General features: G+C 40.2%; 1 protein-coding gene across 3 annotated transcripts in view; it reads right to left on the reverse strand.

Moving 5' to 3' along the window:
- Positions 1-1,558: 1,558 nt before the first annotated feature.
- Positions 1,559-21,962, reverse strand: part of khdrbs2 (KH domain containing, RNA binding, signal transduction associated 2) — a 71,884-nt gene continuing 51,480 nt past the window's right edge. Inside the window, exons 7-13 of one of the 3 annotated variants that reach the window (XR_010095402.1) lie at positions 17,081-17,163; positions 16,355-16,413; positions 9,707-9,803; positions 7,147-7,199; positions 4,758-4,847; positions 3,607-3,674; positions 1,559-1,686 (exon numbers count right to left, since the gene is read on the reverse strand). Coding sequence is in view for 1 of the 3 variants with exons in the window: in XM_063491655.1 (XP_063347725.1) it covers positions 9,709-9,803; positions 16,355-16,413; positions 17,081-17,163 (237 nt within the window). In the remaining 2 variants the exon portion in view is untranslated. Of the gene's footprint in view, positions 1,687-3,606; positions 3,675-4,757; positions 4,853-7,146; positions 7,200-8,820; positions 9,804-16,354; positions 16,414-17,080; positions 17,164-21,962 lie in introns of those variants that run through there. The other 2 variants (XR_010095401.1, XM_063491655.1) reach the window with 2 other exon arrangements.

Here is a 21,962-nt window from a genome sequence, read left to right on the forward strand (position 1 = left end):
AAAATTAATTTTTTTAGAGGCACTTCTTGTGTTGCTTTATTCCTTTTATAATGGAAGCCTTTATTATTTAATATACACTGCGGTGAATTCAGCTGGCACTATATTTATGAAGCTGTGGAAGAACAGTTCAGTTCACTTCCTCCTTAGTTGATCCATGTGCATAGTGCAACATAATATGTCAAAGCTCATCATCTTTCTAAAATTACTGCAGCTCTAATGAGCTAAGGGGGCGGGCTTTGGTGCAAGAAGGAAGCTAAGATCAGCTATGGTAGTCGTCTTACAGTAGCACACACCTACTGTCACCTGGATCCCAGCCTGCTGTCGCAAGGCCAGAGAAACAACATGAAAATGATCAAAACACATCCAGGGCTCTAACTCTGCACACCATTTCATCACAAGCACTACGGTGGTGAGGAGGCTCTTTTAGACTCTGGTGATTATAAGCCCTCATTTTCTATTCTGGCTCATCAGACCAGCTGTCTAAACAAAGCGGAGTTTGCTCAGGTAGCCGTTCTTGGATAGAGGAAATGCTGTGCGTGTGAGAATTATCACCATGCTCTGTTTTGCATCATTGAACGTTTCTGGGTACTCGCCTAGATCCTGACCCACTTTGGTGTCTTTGTGTTTCCAATATTTAGATCAAGTGATTTTTTTTAGGAAGATAAATGCCGTGCTGTCTGACTGACTCTGTGGAGTCTATGTCATCGAGCGAATGAATTAAACAAATGTCAGAATGGGGGTGGTGGTGGATATTTTGACGAAACAAGTCTGCTGTTCATCTGAGCGGATTCACAACACCCCTTTCCACCCGAAAAGATAACACAAAGACGAACACCCGCATCAAATTTGAGTCGTTAAACCTGCCAGCTGTTTGACTTGAACGCATCGCGAGAAGGTGTGGTGCGACTGGTTTATGAGGCAATCGATTTATTGTTTTGTAAATCAAATATGAACACACAAATCCAGAAAGAAGACAGTCGTGAACATTTATTTGAATTGTAGGGAGCCTGTATTGCTTCTATCAATCTCAAGTGTTAATCACCGTGAACCATATGTAGAGCTGCAGACAGCAACATTCATTATGACTACCACTTTGAAAATGACAAGAGGTGAGCTGTGACTGGCTGCTGGAGTGTATTGTGGAGGCAGTGACGGGTCGGGCCCGTAAAGTAGCTTTGACACTTGGCCAGAACGCCAGCAGTGGGCTCGACTTATTTAATGAACTAACATGTTCGTGTTGGCAGCCCTAACTGAAGCATTTATTAGAGAGCTGGGAACAGACACAGGGTGCACTCAGGTTGGTAATGACAACAGCCACCAAATGACAGCACCTTTAAATAAAATAAGGTGCAGTCGTGTTGAGATTTTTAAAAAAAAAATATATATATTTTTTCACTTTAGGCCACAGCGCCAACCAAAATAAAAGAATACTGAACAGAAGTGACATTACGCCAAAAGTGCATTTCAAATATCAAAAATAAATGAATGGGACTTTTCAGCTCCAAAAACAGGAATCTAAATTTTCTAACCTGAGGAGATTTTTACAGGTCAAAACTAAATAAATAAATAAAAGTCTGTATATATAATACACATGTAGTCTAAGGGCTTAAGCACACATAAAAACATAAAAGAAAAGTATATTGTCCACCAGGAGTGTGACCTGCTGTCTTCTTAGTGCACAGCAACCTGTAACACAAATAGAGCAGAGATAAATGGACTTGTGTACTGCATTCTGGAAAACAAACAAACAAACAAACAAAAAAAAAAAAACAGATAAAAGTGAATAGTTGCAAAAAAATTTACAGTTTTGCTTTTTTGTAATATTCTTGCTTTCTTGGCAAGAATTGGATGAGAAGATTGACACTACAGTTGTGCTACTACTCTAATTATGAAGCCTAGAATAAAAACTGGATTTTTCCAGTCAATCCTAGTCAATCAAGCTGAAAATCAGAAAGGAAAGGTCTTCTGAAGCTCACTAGTAGATTGATTTACATAGATAGATATATAGATAGCTTGCAGAATTAATGAAGAAATAGACTAAGTTAACCATTTTCTGCCTGTGTGGCATGGACCCTCTTTATCAGACTCTGAAATATGAATGAATGTTTCCCAAAATGTCAAATGATTCTTTTCTTTCTATACATCAATGAATGGAGCTATTCATGTGACAAACATGTAGTCGTGTCGTGTGAATGGATTCTGATTTGTGTGACAGATGACACTTGTGTCCTTGGTGTGTAGCTGTTTGTTTGTTTATGCGGAGAGCCTTTGAGCCCCGAGTCTGACATTTTGGCTGGATGTGCATCAAATGCAGTGCAGTAATTCGCCTCCATCCACTGGCTGTCTCTTTATGAATCCCCCAGTTATAATCTGTCAACACGCATCTGACATCCTGGGTGATGTTTTGTATAGAGACGCAGCTTTTAGCCAGAGACAATCAGCTCGTCCTTGAGATGGATATGGAAAGAGATAGACCTCTTCGCTCTCACCTAGACCTTTTCAAATAAGCTTTTTATTGTCTTGTTAAAAACAAATAGGTGCAATTACTTGAGAAAATAAGAAAGTGAGCACGAGAGCTGTCAATAAAGAGTGTGAAGCCACCGTTTGCTTGCACAGCTGCTTTACAGAATTAGCGACTAGCCTGCAGCATGTTGCATGTCTGTGAATGTCTCCGTCTCTCTCACAGCCAGTCTGAACCCATAAGCAGATGGTATCATTACATGACTGCAGAATGTGTTGACATAACTTCAAGCTGTGCAAGGACTATTTTCTATCATTTATATTTATACTTATTTTCCTGTCTGATTACCAAGTCAGTGATGACGCTTCCAGAGTGTGACTTTGTACACCACTTGGGAATGATATTATTTAAACTTACAGAAAACAAACTTACCTTCTAGCTGTATTCTGTCTACTATATCTATTTATTTAGGTCTGTATAAGAAATAAATACAATATCATACAATTCAAACAATAAAGATGGGACACAGGACAGAACAGCCAGTCTGGTTTTGTCTGCAGTTCATCAGTTAATTTGCTTAATCTGCACAAAAACCATACAAATCCATAATGGTTATAGTAGGTTTTATGTATCAAGAACATTTCTTGGCTGGACAAAATTCCTCTTTTTGTGCTTAGGTAAGCTAAAAAAAGTGCTAATGTCAGTTGGTTTATAACTCCATTTTCTCACAGACCTGCTTTCAGGTAACTTGTGTTAAAAAGCTTCATTGCAGTGAGTGTTTTACTTTTAGAGTGTTTTGGCCATTGTTACTGATGCCAGATTTTAACAGCACTACCTCATCTGTTATAAACAACTACACAGGCCAACAGGAACTATAATGAAGAAGTAATATCAAAACAATCACTTGATGAGCCGATTATTCCTCACAGAAATTATGGCTAACCTGCTTTAACTGTGTTAAAGCAGGTTAGCCATAAAAGTTTGTGTTAAGAAAAGTTTCCTGCTATACCTGCAAAACTGGAGAAAGATTTACCAAAGTGTGAGAATTTCCTTTTAAATATAAATCAGATCACCTCTCAATGAATAAATATGAACGAAAAGGTTAAAAAAAAGAGCAAAGTAAATAGTTACCAGTATCTCCTTACCTATTTGTGATCTGTAATCTCTTTCCATCATGTTGCATCGTCCCTTCTCTCCAAATCCAAACTTATTTCTGTGTACAACAAACAGAGGAAAGAAATGATCTTTACTTTTTCATCAGCAGAGATGCAAATCCAAGAGAATCTTTACTGATTTGGCTTTTGTGTATTCTATTAGGTGTATTAAGGCTGCATAAACATTTTTGCCAAAGGTGAAAAACTTGGCAAAGTATAAAAAAAGAGAGAAAAAAAACAGCTGCTGGTTTTTATAGTGCCTGAGGCTGCAGCAAAGGTCTGTGCAATGTACAAGAATCACCATGGATACGTGCATGGACTAATGGCATCTGAGGAGATGCAAAGACAACTGCAAAGTCTTCATGAGTTTAATTCTTTGTGCAAAGAAAAAAAAAAGTCACAATGAATAATGACTCATTTAAAAAAAAATCCCTTTTGTAATCTCGGTGTGGGAGCAGTTTTATTAGCGGCATTCATTTTAAGAAATACATCAACATCCATAGCAGGCTTTGGGATTTCAACTCTTGGCTGGTCTTGAGCTGGCGGCAGGCTTGTTATGAAAATGGATCCGAGAGCGCTTCTGGCAAAGGGGGCATGAACATCACTGAGATGCACAGAGTTTCCAGCAGCAATGATTACTTCCAACTCATAGGTGCAGATAAACAGGAGAGCTAGTTTTAAGAGGAAAAGTGCTACTGAAACTATTTATGATTCATATTGCAAATGTAAAAATCAAACTTCAGCTATTTAATCTTTAATTTATTCCTAGCAGTCATGTAACCTCTGCACTTGTTCAAAGAAAAACTGAACAATCACGCGTAATCCTTTTAATTAACTGCAGTATCGCTGAAATGTTTTCAATGAAAATGCTGTTTTCTGTGGGTTCATTTAATAAGACGCACAGTGCTGCGGCTCACTGCTAGCCTACAATATTATACTGTGAAAATAACCTTGGAAAATATCCTGTGTGACAACGCTACAGGTGACGTACAAATTGACGACATCTTGTGAATGTTGCATTATGTTGACACAAACATTCTTTATATATGTTCCCCAAGTAATCATTTTCACCTTATTGCTTAGGGAGGCATTATATAGCTGTTTTGTCAGGTGATTTATGGAGGACGACACGGCATACCTACCCTAGATACTTCCCCGGCCAGTGAAGGACCTGAACTTGTTTGATGGCAAAGTGTAATCTTCAGGTCTGTAGGAGCCGTTTTCAATTCCTTCTGCTCTGGAGAAGAGTAAACAATGACAATGCAACAATTATGATTGTGTCTTAATTTTACAGTACATGACTTTTGTTAGAAATGTAGGACAATGTCAGTGTGGTAGTGTGAGGTATGTTTGAATGGCTTCCTGAAGAGGCTTGCTCAAAAGCAGTTCTTACCCCCGTCTATAGGTTATATATATGTCCACAATGGAAAGATGCACATCCACAATGTGAATCTCATTTTCCACCTCATCCCAAAGGCGCTCTATTGTTTTGACATGTAGTAAATGTGGGGGCATTGTGTGTACAATGAACTGATTGACTTGTTCAAGAAACCAGTTTGAGCTCTGTGACATGACACATCAGATGATGGCTACACTGTGGTCATAAAGGGATCAGCAACAATACTCCGGTAGGCTTTGGTGTTTAAATAATGCCCAGTTGGCACTAAAGTCCCCAAAGTGTGCCAAGAAACTATTCTCCATACCATTACCTATGGTACAAGGTAACTGGATCCATTCATGTTTACACCAAATTCTGACCCTACCATCTGGAAGTTACAGCACAAATCGAGACTTGTCTCACCATTTTTTACTGTCCAGTTTTGAGTGAACTGTAGCCTCAGTTTCCTGTTTTTTGCTGACAGGCGAGGAACCCAGTGTGGTCTTCTGCTGTTGTAGCACATCTGCTTTGAAGTTTGACATGTTGTAAAATAAGAGGTGCTCTTCTGCAAACCTTGGTTATTCGGTTACTTGGTTATTTAAGTTAGTCTAGTCTTTCTATCGGCTCTGAGCATTGTCGCCCAGAGATGTGCTGCTCATTGGATATTTTCTATTTACCAGACCATTCTCCGTAAACCCTCGACATGCTTATGTTCAGCAGGTTCTTGACCATGCTTAAACACCTAAATGCACTGGGTATCTGCCATTTGGCTGTGATTAGATATTTGTGTTAATGAGCAGTTGAAAAGGTGTATGTAATAAACTGGTTGGGTATAATAAAAATAATAATAATAATGATAATAATAATAATAATAGTAAAATGAATTAGAGACTAATAGAAACAGTTTTTGTCCTTGATTAAAAGCAGTATTTTTTCCCAGTGGGGACTTTTGCCCTTGGATGGATGAATGAATGACATTCATAACGGTATGTGCAACTGTTGTGATGAAGGTCTTATATAAAGCAATGTTAATAATTAGTAAATGCAACAGCTGTAATAAGCTGTGTGTGTATTATTGTGGAAATGCATAATCAAAAATGATTGTAGTGTGAGAGGTGAAAATTCTTGATTCGATTCTCAACGATTCAGCACTAATATAAACAACTACTGATGCTACATCTCACTAGGTGCATATATCTTGTTATGCATGACATGCACAAGTGTTACAAAACGCACCCTTCTATTGAAAAAAGTCAATAGAAGTGGACGAGTTATGAATAAGTCAGCAGGTATCTGACCATAGGGATTAAGCAGAACTGTATTTGCAGAGTAATAAAACAAAAACTGAAGTGAAAAATGCACACAGAGATACAATAAGAGCATTACTGAACAGCAGAAAGGAAATGTGCAATAACGGGTCCAGCTGAGACAAAAGCACGCAAGACTGACAGCATATAATCTTGGCAATAACACACACGTTGCTTTGTGCAACTCCAAAACCTCCCCCCTCATTTCTGCACATACAATTGATCTTAACATCTCGCCTTGCGCAGCGCAAATACTTCACTCCGAGCCAATCTCATACAGTCAGTACTCTACCATTCTTCTAATCAGATGATTAATTATTTCTAATTATATTGCAGTTTTAGTTAGATTTCGCTTCCTATACATCCTTTGTTTCCATTATTTTAATTGCATGTCTGTGCTTTATTGTGTTTTTAATGAGCTGTCAGACCTGTGAAAGCTCTCACACTTACAGCTAATGTAAACGAGCATTAATAGTGAATCTATCAGAATATTCCACGAGATGGAAATTATATTTCAATCTCTCAAGTGTGACACAGCCAGCCCCAAGAAAATATTGCTCTTAATCATAGAAATATAAACAAACATTATGTGGTTTATAATACTGTGCATAGTATTGTGAGCTAACGTTTAAATGAACATTCAGACATGGACATAAATGAGTTTTCAGGTGGTTTTAATGTGTCACCTATGATTTCAAGTAAGCATTTAGAGTTTTTGCTGAATGGGCGAAAGGAATCCAGTGAGGAAACTTTCTAATCCTCTCCCAATTATGGCTCATTTACATGTTAAAAGTGTGAATCACTGATTATTTCTGCAACTGAGGTTGTGACAGTGTCTCCACTCACCTGTTACATTCCTCTCCTCTTTGACCAAAACACACCGCAGTGTGTTTCCTTATCTACGGAGAAGAACAAATCAGCGTTATAAAGAATGAACCGGTCCTATGCATCATCACTAGTTAACAAGTATAGAATGCATGCATGCAATATGTACACACAACACTTGTTACATTCCATCACTGTGAAAAAAGTAAACCAATTCAAGGTATTATAAAAGTGACATTTTATTAGAATTACTTTTATACCACCGATGTGGTGTTTAGTTTGCCGAACAATATTTTAGTGTCTTTTTATTAAAATTTATTCTCTCTTTTATAACAGCTGAATTCCTTGTGGATCTAGTTAGAGATGGGAAGGGATTTTAATTCAACAGTGCATTTATTTGGGGTTAAAACGGGCAGGTTTACTTTTTTTTAAGTGGAGGTTAGATTAGGATTATCATTAGGGTTACCTGCTTAGTGTTTAGTCTTCCTTTGAGTCCCGTGATCTACACTCTTAATGAGAGTCAGGCTTCAGGTGTACTAATCACAAAAGAGAATTCAAATTGCTAAATAGATCTCAGCTTCGATATTTAAAGAACGGAAAGTTACAGAGCAGGTTTCTCAGGTTAAATGACAGAAATGCAGAAAGGCGTTAGCAGAGACATTGATGAGTTGCCGAGGCCGTTGTTTTCCCCCTTCAGCAATGACATTTGATCAGAAGGTAAATACCAGCATCTAGATCCCGTATTGCCCACATGCTTTTCTTTAAGCTCCAAATGCTGAGCATTTTAAGGCATTATTATGATAATATATGAGGACTTCTTACCTCTTTAAACGCCATATCATTCTCAGAGTCAATCAGTGTCTGTTTAATGATGTAAAACTTCAGAGAATGAATTAAGAACAGAAATTTATTAGTTTCTTAAGAAAGTGATCAGATATTCAAGGATGATTGAGCAGTAACATACGGTGTTTTACAAATGATTCATTTGGGACAGGTTGGTGGGTTTTCTTTATGAAACGAGTTAGCCGTTACCTGCAAGCAGATGTTAGGTTTTAGAAACAAGAAGCTTGAATTGGGTCACGTATTGCGTTAACAAACTGCAGAAAAATAGCAATTTAAAGCTTCACAGGCTGCTATTTAGAAAGTCTTACACACTGTGTTGGAGGTTTATGCTGTTTTTATTAAATGCCTTATGTACAAATACAGATTACACACAGAACAAAGCACGCATTAGAAATTACACACTGTACATTGCTTTCAACCAAAACTGTGTTTTGCACGATCACGATCTCACATCATTTTGTATCATTTAAAGTCACAACATGGCCTAGGGTAATTTTGCCTGATATTTCAACATTAAACATTTTTTTAGAAGAAATTTTTAGGTCATTTAGACACTCTGCACTCAGGTCTTCAACTCTTCTTCAAGGATAGGTTTCCATTTGTTGCATTTAATGTTATTTGTGTTGAGGGGAGTGTTTAAACTTGCTGTTGGTTAGTTATAGTTTTTGCAAATCAAATCAAAGTTGCAGATTAGTTCTGTTCAGATAAAGTGAGAGAAAAGCAACAGTTTTTATTTTTACTAAACCAAATAATCAAAAAAGTGGAAAAAATTGCCTTGAAGAAATCAGTTTGAATCTCTCCATGAAGTAATTTTTGAAATACGTTATTTAAACCAGACACAGCCGCCACCAATCAGTGAACTCTGGAGAAAGGTTGGCGTTTCTAAAAAAAGACTTTTTCAAATTTAAAGTGAACACATTTTCTCCGTAGCTGTGGCTGGTTAAAGACTCATCCTGCCTGTAAAGTCATTTTGGCTCACTGACAAAGAGCTAAGCTGGATTTTGTGGGCCGTTTTCCAAATTAGGAAAAAAGTGCCAATAGGGTTTGAATAACTTAAAAAAAAAAATACTCGCATAAAAGGGCAAAAGTAATTTCCCCCTAGACAAACTCGTATTTGAAGAACAGGCACAACTAAAATGAGAAAAAGTTTTGCTTGTTTTCCACGTCTAGAAGCGGGTCACGGTGGATAAAAACGGACATGGCATCACTGGATGTTTCGCAACACCACGAAAATGCCTCTGTTATGTGGGGCACCGAAGTCTCCTTAGCAATTAAAGCAAGTAGAGAGACGCAGCAGAGTTTTGATAGTCTCTCTAAGTCAAATTATGGCTCTATGATTGCCTGCTTTAACACAGTGAACAGGGGTTGGCTATTAAACCTTAGTAATCACTACATTAAAGACACTAAATGGAAACCAACTAGTCACGCAAATCCGACAAGAATAAATCTGCAGATTAATGTTTTAGGGCAGAGGGAGGTGGAATGAAGGGCATTTAAACAGCCAAGAACAACCTTCCTGCATATGGATGAGAACTGTTAAGTGTCTCTTTTGTTAAAAAAAGGCTCAAACATCAGTATACTGCAATAATTGTGGCTTTATGTGCTTTATGGGGGTGGGGGTTGGGATTTTCTTTTTACTTTCTGAAGGAGATGGGCCAAAAATAAAATAACTGTTACAACATTTATAATGGATTTAAAAAATAGATATAAATAGCTGAGAATTGGAGGTCTGGACCACCTTTAGTATCTGCCATAAGGATGTTTTCTGTAGCCTCCTCGCGTCAGCCGTAAAACAGGGGCTTTGAGACTGGCTCGGGTAGTTCCCCACTCCTCCTCTGCAGATTAAAGCAAACAAACGGTGAAAAAAAGAGTTAAAAACGCATTGCAGAAAGCTGCTGCATTCACAATGGAAACGTCATGTCACAAAGGCAAACTGTCTCTCTTCTCTATCCTCTCCTAAATCTATTTTACCAAAGACAAGAAAATTTAAGCAAGCAAATTATATCCCAGGTACTATGGGGGCTTCTCTTCACACAAAATTAATTTCATGAGCTCTTTGCCCTCTGACGGACCAACACTGAGATTCGACTGTCAGCAGCTCCTTCCTTAGAGCCAAATTACATAAAGATGCCCACCTCTGCTGCGAGGCACAACGCACCGCTCCCAAATAAGAAAGTGTTTATGAAGCAGAAAATCAAATCATTGCCCCGTTGGTTTAGGTTTGGTCTGACCTCAACACCCCAGTGCACAACTCATTGTGCTGAAAATGAATGAGCCCGCAGACCTGCTGTGGGATCGGGCTTATCGCTGTTGTCATGTGACAAGGTTGTAACTCGACTTCTGGTGATTTACGCAATTTTATTTAAATAGCAGTTTTAGATGTTTCTTAATTGTTTTAGTTGAAATCCAGAGACTCCTTTATAAAATTTGGAGCAGGTGCTGATTTTGAAATTGAAAACTGGCGTTTTTTTCTTCTTTTTTTTGCGAGTTTGTTTTTGGGCACAGCAAAGGTTAGCCGATAGTAAAAGCTTTCTGGAATAAGCCTTTGAAGGCACATACCCAAAAGGCAAAACAGTCCACCTCTGCAACAGGCACTGGTTAGCCCCATGAGCTTCCACTGGCACATTTACTCCTCTGGCCAAATGCAGCGAGGAGCCAGGAAGGTAGGAGGAATGTGATGCACACAGAAGTGGCTCCCTGGGTGAAGATGATTGCAAGTGGGCCGAAACCACACAGTTTTCTTTTTCTTTCTCGGCTGTGAAATTTTTTTTTGTATAGCAGTGCAGCAGCAGTGTCAGCCAGGAAAGTGTGGTCAACACAACAATTTTTTCTTGTCAGGATTTACTTTAAATCAAATCAAAGGATTTTTGAGAATGTGTTTTCTTTCTTAAATTCTACTATTTGCCCGTGAATGTAAGGTATTACCTTTAGTAATGCTAATACTTTAGTGGGAACTGTCTTCAGTGAAAACTTCTCAAAATACAGAATGATGGATAGCGCTGACAAAAGCTCTAGTTTACACTCCAACTTTATTCACCTCCAAACATGAACTGAGCATATTGTGCCCAAACACAGCAGAACCCTTCCTCCCAGCTTGGGTGTGAGTGGAGCCCTCTAGTGGGTCGCCACACATGCCTCCCCGAACACCCAAACAATCCAGTCCACTAGTCCACTAGTCCAGGACCCGGGGCTTAATCAAACGTCCAGAACGGCTGAAACGGGGAGTCCGAGAACTGGCTGTGGGTCCACCAGGCCGGGAAAGATATGCCAAACCCTCCGCTGGCCGGACGAGCGCCGGCGGGCACGGAGCGATCTCAGAGGGCCGGTCAGAGTCCAACGCCCTGGCAGCAGGTGTGCGGTCGCAGCGGGGGGCATGGGCCAGCACCACAGGAGCATTCTGCAGAACGTGTGCAGGCTTAAGACGGTCCACTGAAACTACCTCCTGCCGTTCCCCAAAATCCAAAACAAAATGCTTGGGACCTGGTGGAATAACCCGAAACAGGCCGTCGTAAGGCGGACGCAACGGGGGTTGATGGGCGTCACGCCAAACAAAAATAAAAGGAGAAGATTCCAACGACCGCTGAACAAAAACATCTGGCAGACAGTGGTGCACGGGGCCAGGGACACAAAAGAGGCCTCCAGGGGAGTGGAGAGCTGGCACCGAGACATCAAAACATGGGGGGGGGCTCTCAGGCAAAAATTCCCTGGGGATGTGGAGGGGTTGCCCAAGGACCAGTTCAGCAGGAGAAACCCCGAGGTCCTCCTTAACTGCGCTGCGCAACCCCAACAAAACCCAAGGCAGATGGTCGACCCAGTTACCACTCGTTAAGGAAGCACGGAGCGCGGCCTTGAGTGAATGGTGAGACCGCTTGCACATCCCGTTAGCCTGCGGGTGGTATGCCGTGGTGCGGTGGACCTTGACCCCCAGGCCGTCAGCCATGGCAGACCAAAGTTCCGACACAAACTGAGGGCCTCTGTCCGAGGTAATGTCAGCAGGGGGACCAAAACGCGAAACCCACGTGGACACGAACGCTCTGGCCACCACCTCAGCCGTCGTGGAAGCCAGGGGAACCGCCTCCGGCCACCTGGTGGTGCGATCCATCACAGTCAAAAGGTGTGTGAAACCCTGCCACTGTGGGAGCGGTCCGACCAAATCGACGTGCACATGGTCGAAACGCCTACCAGGTACGCGGAAAGGTTTGAGGGGCGCCTGAGTGTGCCTGTGGACCTTCGAGCACTGGCACGGAACACATGCAGCAGCCCAACTCTTTACCACTTTCCGCATGCCCAGCCAAACAAACTTGTCGCTGACCAGCTTGACCGAAGCCCAGACGCCCGGGTGAGAGAGAGCATGGATGGAGTCGAAAACACAACGGCACCACGAAAGGGGAACGACGGGGCGCGGGCGACCCGTAGACACGTCGCAGAGCAAACGCGGACCGCCATCCCACACCAGCGTGTCTTCCAGCACGAGGCCCATCTGCGAGGACCGAAGGGTGAGGACGTCCGGGTTGGCGCTCTGCTCCGCAGTCATGGCGGCATAGTCGACACCGACATATACTGGGGAGACCAGCACGTGGGACAGGCAATCAGCGACCTGGTTGGACTTACTAGTCACGTGCTGAATGTCTGTAGTAAACTCTGATATTGCCGCCAACTGACACTGCTGGTGCGCACTCCAAGGATTAGAAACCTTGGACATGGCAAAAGTCAGAGGCTTATGGTCAATGTATGCGGTAAAATTGCGACCCTCGAGGAAAAATCGAAAATGTCGCGTCGCTAGATGCAGAGCCAACAACTCTCTGTCGAAAACACTGTACTTGCGCTCAGCGTCTCGGAGCGTGCGACTGAAAAAGGTGAGGGGCTGCCAGATGCCGGAGACGCGCTGTTCCAACACGGCGCCCACCGCTACATCCGACGCATCAGTGGTCAATGCGATCTCCGCTGACGGGAACGGATGGGCCAGCAGAGCAGCGTCGGCCAACGCCGACTTCGCTGCGGAAAACGCACGGAGTCGGTCAGGGGACCAGTCAATGCGGTCTTTTGCCGTTTTACCTTTTAAAGCAGCATAGAGTGGTTGTAACAGGTGACCATCCCCAGGTACTCCTTCAATGTTTTAACCGAGGCGGGACGCGGAAAAGCTGCGACGGCTTGCACCCTGTCTGGCAACGGAACCACGCTGTCAGCGGAGATGCGGTGCCCCAGGAAATCCAGGACCGGCAAACCAAACTGGCACTTCAAAGGGTTGGTGATCAGGCTGTGCTCTGCTAAATGCTGGAAAACCTGGCACAGATGAGATTTGTGCTGGCCCGCCGAGCTGCTGGCCACCAATATGTTATCCAGGTAGACGGAAAACGAAAGGTAGCCCGCGCAAAACAGAGTCCATAAGTCGCTGAAAGGTCTGGGCGGCACCTTTCAACCCAAACGGCATGCGCAGAAACTTGAACAAACTAAAGGGGGTGATGACAGCCATTTTCGGAACATCCTCAGCGCGCACTGGCACTTGGTGATATCCCCGCACCAAATCGATTTTGGAAAAAATTGAGGTCCCGGCGAGATGGGCAGAAAAATCCTGGATGTGGGGAATCGGGTAACGGTCGTTCTCTGTAACGTTATTTAAACGCCGAAAATCCCCGCAAGGTCGTCACTGCCTGTCTGGCTGAGGCCCAGGCGCTGTTTGAGCGCTGTTTGAGCGCTGCATAGCCGCGAACTCCTCCCGAGCGACGGACAGTTTCGCGGGGTCGAGGCGACGCGCGCGGGCGAACACCGTGGGTCCAAATGTGGGGATATAACACAGCAGCAGAACCCTTCCTCCCAGCTTGGGTGTGAGTGGAGCCCTCTAGTGGGTCGCCACAATATTAAACTCTTCTAAATAGTCTTTAGGGCTGCATCTGACCAATACCTTCATTTTTACGTAATGCTTCAATTATTTACACTTTAAAAAAACAAACACAAAAAAATCAGAAGAACCAAAATGTATTCGTTTTTATGTGAACAACAGTGAAAAATACAAAAGTGTTCACTTTATATTGATATCAAAATACTACAGTAGTGGTCAGCAGCTTGTATACACTCATCATGGGCATGAATGTCATGGTAATTTTGGGATTTTACTGAATTCTTTGAACTTCTCTTTATCTGAGGTGTAATAATTGTACAGCATAGATCTTTAATAACTTTACAAAAGAAAGACTTGTGTTCACAAGTTTGAATTTATTTTTGACTCTGTGTAGATTTTCTCTTATCCACACAGAGTCAAAATTACAGGCTCCAATATATACATACACTTACTTAAATCTTTTAATAAGTGGTGCTCAAGGTTCTACAATTTACACAAGTTGGAAAGATCTCTCAGGGCCAAGATCATCAATTCAAACAATTGTACATAATTTGGATGTGTAAGTGTTTACAATTACGGTGTGTCACTACTTCTGAAATAAAATCCCAACTGTTACCTTCAAATGAAAAGAAAAGGTTCAGGATCAATAAATCTAGTAACCTCCATAAACTGCAAACTGCTGAAACACCAGTATCACTGTAATGTGAGTTTGACATTGCCATGGGCAGAGAGAGCACATCAACAAGTCAAATGCTGTCTGGAGAAGTTTTGTCTTTAGACAAGACAAAGATTGAGTTATTTAGTCAAAATGACAGGAGGTAGGTTTAGAGGAGTAAAGTTGAACTTTCAAGCATGGTGGTGGTAGCATCATAGTCTGGCTGTTTTGCTGCCACTGGTACTGGTACATGACAAGGAGGATGCAAAGAAGTATTGGAACTACCTCCTCTATCTACAAATTAATATCTTTGATCAACAACTAGGCAGCTGAATTGTGGAAACAGTCGAATGATCCCAAAAACAAAACAAATTGATTCTGAAATGGATAAATTAGGCCAACATAAAGCTTACTTAATGGACTTCCCAAAGCTCCAACCTTCACCTATGCTTAAAAGCCGGCTCAATGCCAGGACACCAGCCAATTTAAAAGACCATTATCAATTCTGTTAAGAAGAGCGGTAAACTATCCAGCCACAATTATGCCAGAATAGTGCTGATGGCTACCAAAAGTGTCTGTTTGAGGTATAACTTATTAATGGACAGTTAGCCAAATATCAGTGGGGGTATGGTATACATTTAAGCCTGTATGTACTCTTTTGATCCTGTGTGGATCACAGAAAATCCAAAATAAATTCAAACCTGTGGACCCAATTCTTTCTTTTTAAACTCATTAAAGATGTATGCTGTATAATCATTCCACCCTGGAAAAAGAAAAGTTTGAAGAAGTCACAAAGAGCCCAAATTACCATGAAACAAATGCCCACGAACGCTGTCTGTGTCATTCAGCCCTTCTGATCACATCTGTAGATTACGGTTGTGGTTATCTGTGGTTTTGTATTCTGATGTCGCCATCGTAGTTTTTTGATAACAGACATGAGAGCTGGCTGAAAAACAATGAACACTGAATCCTTTTATAGTGGCAACTTTTCAGTGAAAAGTTAGGCAAGCCCTGAAGCATACTCTGGTTTATCATCTATTTGAGTCTAAAAGAGAGTGTAATTAACAGAAATATGCATCATGTCTTATTAAACAAGAGCAATCAGACAGCACAACTCCCCCCAAAGGGCAAGGGCTATACTAAAACATTTATGTTTTATGCTAATGTCGGTATTGGTAATATTGAAATCCTGAATAATGACAGAGTTGTTTTCACAGATTACTTGTGCTGATGTCAGCATTGCTAATACAGAAATGTAGTGTAGAATATTAATTCTTTTGTGTCATTGTGTATTCATAAAATGTTTTTACTTAAAAAAAATAATGTTTTAAAGAGCTCAGACAAAGAAAGTGTTAATGTCCCCCAATGAAGAAAACATTGTTTTAAATTTTTGAGATGTTCCAGTGGAAACTAAAGCTTTTTCCTAATTTCCCGAATGACCCTGATCTTTGACCTATGACCTTGTAGCATTGCATATTAAATGGTGTATTTTATTACCTTAACCGATATGATTGGAGAAATATTTGGCTTCTATAAGCTGTAAAAACTCGAGATTTCAGACCTGGATGCCATAAACAGTCGATGTACAAACTAAAGAAAATCAGGATCAAAGAAAATCGGCACATTCTTACAGCTGAGAAACTGGAACTGCAGAGCACAGTGCAAGGTGAAAAAGGACTTCACCATTTAATCAGCCATCCAGCTGCCAAATCATTTTTATGAATTGACTAATCAAATAATCAACCCATTTTCTCATTTTTAATAATGGGGTTGTGTTGCATTTTAGCTGGATTCAACAATTTCTAGTGAGTATCAGTACTGAAAAGTGAGGATACATGAAAAAGACAGTGACTCATTTCTGTTCTTGTCAGTATAAAATAAGCTCTACTTACCATAGTTGTTGTAGGATTCATCACTGGTTCCCTGCCCATATTCATAATAGTCTGAAATGCTGAAAGCAGATGAAGCAAAACACGGGTCAAAGAAAAAAATAATAAGCTACAGACGACTTTTCTTTTTTGTCAAATAAGGAATAAATGTGATTTCTTTGGGAAAAAAGGGACTGCAGTTCTATTATCAACAAGACCAAACACTTTTTACAAAATCTCTCAGTAGTCCTCTCCACTGTCTGTGTCACTCAGCCCTTATCTATTAGTTCTTAATGAAGACACAGATCTTTAAAAAGCGGTCATAAACATATCTTCAACCACAGAAGGGCTAAGTTATTCCTAGAAAAGCTGGGCAAATTTTAACAAATTTTACTCCATTTGTTGGGGACTCAGCTGCGGATTTAGTGCATCACTAAATATTTACAGCAGCATGATGGTGTATGTGGGATTAACTACTGTGCCCATGTTGCTCAAGTTGCTCACTGATGTGTTTTTAACAGACAACAGACGTCTCTGGCACAGTTTTATCAGGCTTTAGTATACACACATACTGTAGCTTTGCTGTTAGGATCAAGTCATTGTTGGTTTGGGGATTTCTTGCTCTAATGTACACCTGTGATGGCCCAGCTGGTCACAGTGGACCTTAAACATGCTGTATTGTAACAACAGATGGATGGTAACTGAGAAAAGTTGAAAAAGCCTTTCCTGCTGTGTGTGCGTTAACGTTACCTCTTTGACTGATTGCTGTAGTTATCTTCATAGGCTTCATAACTCTCATCATCATACTCTCCACCGTATCCATCGTCGTAGGCCTGCGAGGGAACACGCGGTAAGCATTAACATTGACTTGTCTCCACATCTCTATCCAGTCTAACTGGTTGGAGATAAATAATATAAAAATAATCAATAGTTAGTTCCATGGGCAAACTATATTACAGTGAGACGGTAATGGGAGAGGAAACAGAAAAATTAATGTCCAACAGGGATTATTGATTAAGGTTCGCAGGGAACATGTCTCACTGGTAGAGCTTATTGGACACCTTCTGAGTCTCAAGCTGCAATATGGATCTGCACTATTGATAAGTAGCTATTCAGAAAATAAGCACAAAATACAGCCAGGAGCTTTACACTCGTGTTCGATAACAATACAAGTGGCTAAACAGCATGCAGCCCACAGACAACCCCTAAAGTTAGATATTTTGCCAACAACCTGTAAGTATTAGAAACCACTTAATGTATATATATATAACTCAATTGTGCAGATATATGGAAGGTAAAATACCAATGTATTGTAGTCTTATTTGTATATATCTGATAAAGTTAAAAAGAAAAAAACATTTTAACACACTGACCTTAAACAAAATATCATTCTGTGAGAAAAACATTTGACATATTGGGTTAGCATTTTACATTTATATCACTAATTTATTAATTTTCTTAAAAATGTTTTTATTTATTACTTGTCAGAGTCTGCACGTAGAAAATGATTCTTATTACAGATCCCCTAGTTGTGCCTCAGATGGTGTGTTAATCCAGTTTGTGCCTGTTTACTTCTACAGAGGATTCTTCTCAGCTTATTTATGCAGGGACCCTGTTTTTGGATCAGTTCAAATAAGAATTAACATTCAGAAGAGGGAAGCTCAGAAAGCCTGGTTAACAGGTTTCAGTCATTAAATCCTCTAATATTTCATCCATTACAGTGACATGTGAACATATTCCTTAAGTGTTTTGTCATATTAGTATCATCTGTTCTTTCCCACTGTGAAGGCTGTCACTTTCTAATACCTCACTTTTAGTTTCTTTTGACTTATGACTCAAATCTCTTTAAACAGAACACAGTTATCAAGCTGCCAAAACACAGCTCTGAAAAGAGAGAACTTGACCATTAGGATGGGTTTTAATTGCTACTGTGCACTATGATGATGTGATATGATGGCATAATGGAACTTTTCCATGGGTTTTGCTCCTTGAGAAACTTTCTGGAGGAGATTTTTAGATCTGTGCGGAATATTGCAGGAACCAACAAAGGTCAGAAATAGATTCAACCTCCTCTGACTTTCAAAAATGATTATTTTTTATTTATAGTTATAAGCTGGAAGTGAACATCACTGAAAGATAAGGTGCTGTGCCCTTAAAGACGGGGCATTATTTATTGTGAAGCATGAGGAGCGTGGTTTAGAAGCATTGCATATGTCACCTCCTGCATAAAATATATAAAATTTGATGGAAAAATGTGCATGTCAGTGCAGAAATTCTGACTGATGCTTGCAAATGTTTTGGAGAAGGTAGCTAAATGAAGTACATAAGACTATTTCTTGACTATCTTGACTATTAATTCTGTGTTTTATTATTAAACTATTATAAAACTGCTAAACATCTGGTGCTGCTTCACAAGTTTGTTCCCAAAAGCTGAAAAACACAGAAGAGAACTGGAGCTGATTTGGTGTGGGCAACAGAGCGTTGAATTGCAGGAGATGCCAGAGTGCATCAGGTGGCAGATTCTGCAAAATCTGGCTTGTCCTTACCAGACAGCAACCACAAGCATCCTGATTTCATGTCATCTAATCACATCAGCTAACAAAATAATAATCATTTTATTTCTTAAAAACAGAATTGTGGAGAAATGTAAGGATTTATGTCTTCTAATACATTACTGCAAGGATTTTTAATAGATTTTCAGAAAAATCCCTTTATCGAACACTTTCCAGGTGCCCATGGAGCATAACACCAAGCTATTGGAACAACTTTTCAGTGTTTCTCTCTGGTAAAAACAAGTCAGTCTGCACCAAAGATACTAAAAAAAACATAAACACACTATTTATCATTCTGTGTTTTACTAGATTTGATTTATTTATTGCTTTTCTTGCATCGACACACTGCTAAAGAAAGTCATAAAAGAATGACATGAAGCACACAGTGCTCCTAAGTATGGAACCCATGCCTTTCTGCTCCCCAGTGCCCTCTAAACCACTTGGCAATCATATGATGTTGGCATCTGTGTGAGTTTGACTGCTATGTACATGTTTATATGGCTGAATTAAAGCATGAGGAACAAAACAAAAGCAATGAGTCACGGTATACTGACTGGTCCACAACAGAGAATATCTTCACTTTCTTTAATTCCAGGAACTGTAATAGCTGCTGCAGATATCATCCTCACACAATTATTTTATTTCTAACACCCCCTCTAATCCCCGCAAGAACATAATGTCAGTCAATATTCACGAGGGACCTGCATCGACTGTTTATTGTTAATCGCGTCAGTCTGGTCGATAGAAAATGATGCTTTTAAGTTGATTATGATTTATAAAAAGAAGCGATGTCATATTTTATTTGTTAAAGTGAAATCTGAAATAGCGTTCACCTTTTGGGGAGCTGCGGATCACTTCCCACTTCTGAAACCAAACTAACACCTTTATGTTAAATGATCCGCCTGAAGAAAGCACACTATTCTGCTGTATGGTTTATTCATGACGGCAGGGATAATCAGACCCAGCAGACCAAAGGTTCATGTAAACAGCATAACCTGAAACTGGAGTAAGGCCAAAGGGTGTGCAGAACAGTAGACTAAGGTATTGTCTCTTTTTGTAATTGTTGGATCATGCTCATTTAAAGAGGTTTAGTGGAGTTTAAAGTGCTTACGCTTCTTTTTCATCATGATCTAATCTCTTCTAATCCTTTCCAAGCTTGCTATTTCGAATCAAGCTTTACTATGATACATGCAAGTGTTCAGTTCCTTTTAAAGGCTGAATGGATTTTAAATCAGCAGAATAAAATGTGTTGAAAGCTTCAGTGAAACTGGTTGATGGCGGACGGGAGCTTCATAGCTCAATATTCCTCCAAGTCTGCCTGTAAAAAAAGAACATATACAGTCTATGTAATGGAGTAATTGCATCTTGTATTAGGTGTGGCTGCTTCTGGTAATGCTCTCTGTCACAAAAGCATAGCTATCAGCGTGAAGGACATCAAGTACAGCTATACAAAAGAAATTACATTCAAAGCACTAGTACACACTCTCCATCTCCTGTCGGGAAATGCTGATTCAAAGTCCTCTGGTTCCTGTGTGGCTTTATTTGTGTGAACACGAATTTGACTAAATTAAAGTTAGGGATTATGTCAGGGATTAAGTTGTTCTGGGGATCCTATACTTCTCTTTTTTCTTGCATGAGTCTTTCCTTACAAAGGCAGAGAGTCAGAGACGTGCATATCTAAGTAATTAACCATTTTGTTAGCAATCCCACACGGAAAAAAAAAAATCTTCACACTGGACCACAAATATAAGAGGGGATTATTTTCAGTCAGCTGTGAAATAATCATTTAAAAAGACTTCCGTCATTGCTGAAATGTAAAGTCATGGAAAACTTGCAGTACATTTATTTTAAGGATAAAAAGACTTGTGTCACTGTTACTGATACAAAAAAAGAGAAATATAAAATCAATAAATGATACAGAGGGAGAATTCATCCTAACATCCCACAGCCCAATTTACTGTTGAGGCTACTTGTTTACAAGATAGATGTGTGCGTGCTCGGCTCACCAGAAGGCGAGTATTCATTGTCATGGTCCCTGGGTCCTGGACCGAGGGGTTTGAGTTTTTGTGAGTTCACTGTTGTGTTTTGAGTAGGATTTATTTTTGGCTTCTTTGTGAGTTCTTTTCATCTTTGTTTTGCTGCTTTAAGTTGGGATTCCAATGGGATTCCTTTATATGTTGAGTCCTTAGTTCTTGTTAGTTTAAGTTACTGATGAGTTTGTGGCGTTTGTTTTCGGTTAGTTTCCCTCTGTTCCCTTTCTGTCCCTCTGTCAGTGTTGTTTATGTGTTTGTCTTTTGCCTTGTTCAAGTTCATCTGTTTCCCTGTTTAGTTGAGTCTTACTTCCTGTTTTATTTTGATAGCTGTTGGTCTTTTCTATAGTGTCTAGTTTTACTTCCTTTAGTATTTTCATAATTAGTTTTAGCTTAGTTTTGTTGTTGTTGACATTTCCATTCTCCCTAATTACCTCATGCGTATGTATAGCTTCAGTCTCTCATTCAGTTGTTGTCAGAGTGGCTGTTCATCTTTCCTGTTTGTCATCCCAGTATTTGTTCCCTTGTGTTTGTTCCCTTCTGTCTTCTGACTTTGAATCTTGCTGATTTTGAATTATGCTCATGAACTTCAGTAAACCACCAAATAAAGGTTGCTTTTTTTAGTTTATTCTAGCCTGCATTTGTCTCCTTTTCCCTGCATACAAAGCCAATGCAAAAAGGTATATCTGCAGAAAATCACACAATGAAACTATCAGTCGTGGACTGGCCTCCCCAGAGCCCGGACCTCAACATTACTGAAGCGGTGTGGGATCATCTTGACAGATAACGGAACATAAGGTATGTGACATCCAAAGATGAGCTTTGAACGTCCTTCAAGGCCTAAAGCCTAAAGAACTATTCCTGAAGACCACTTAAAGAAATGACAAGAAAGCCTTCCTTCAGACTGCGTTGAAGTACAAAGGTGGTGATACCAAATATTGACTTTCAAGCTCATTAGAGTTGTACAAACTCTATTCTCGCCTTATATAGTGTGTTTCAATGTGTGTTTGCACATTTCAGTAACTTGCTCCACCTACTTCCCATTTTTCT

This window comes from Pelmatolapia mariae, linkage group LG13, assembly GCF_036321145.2.
Source record: "Pelmatolapia mariae isolate MD_Pm_ZW linkage group LG13, Pm_UMD_F_2, whole genome shotgun sequence".
Lineage (NCBI taxonomy): Eukaryota > Metazoa > Chordata > Actinopteri > Cichliformes > Cichlidae > Pelmatolapia > Pelmatolapia mariae.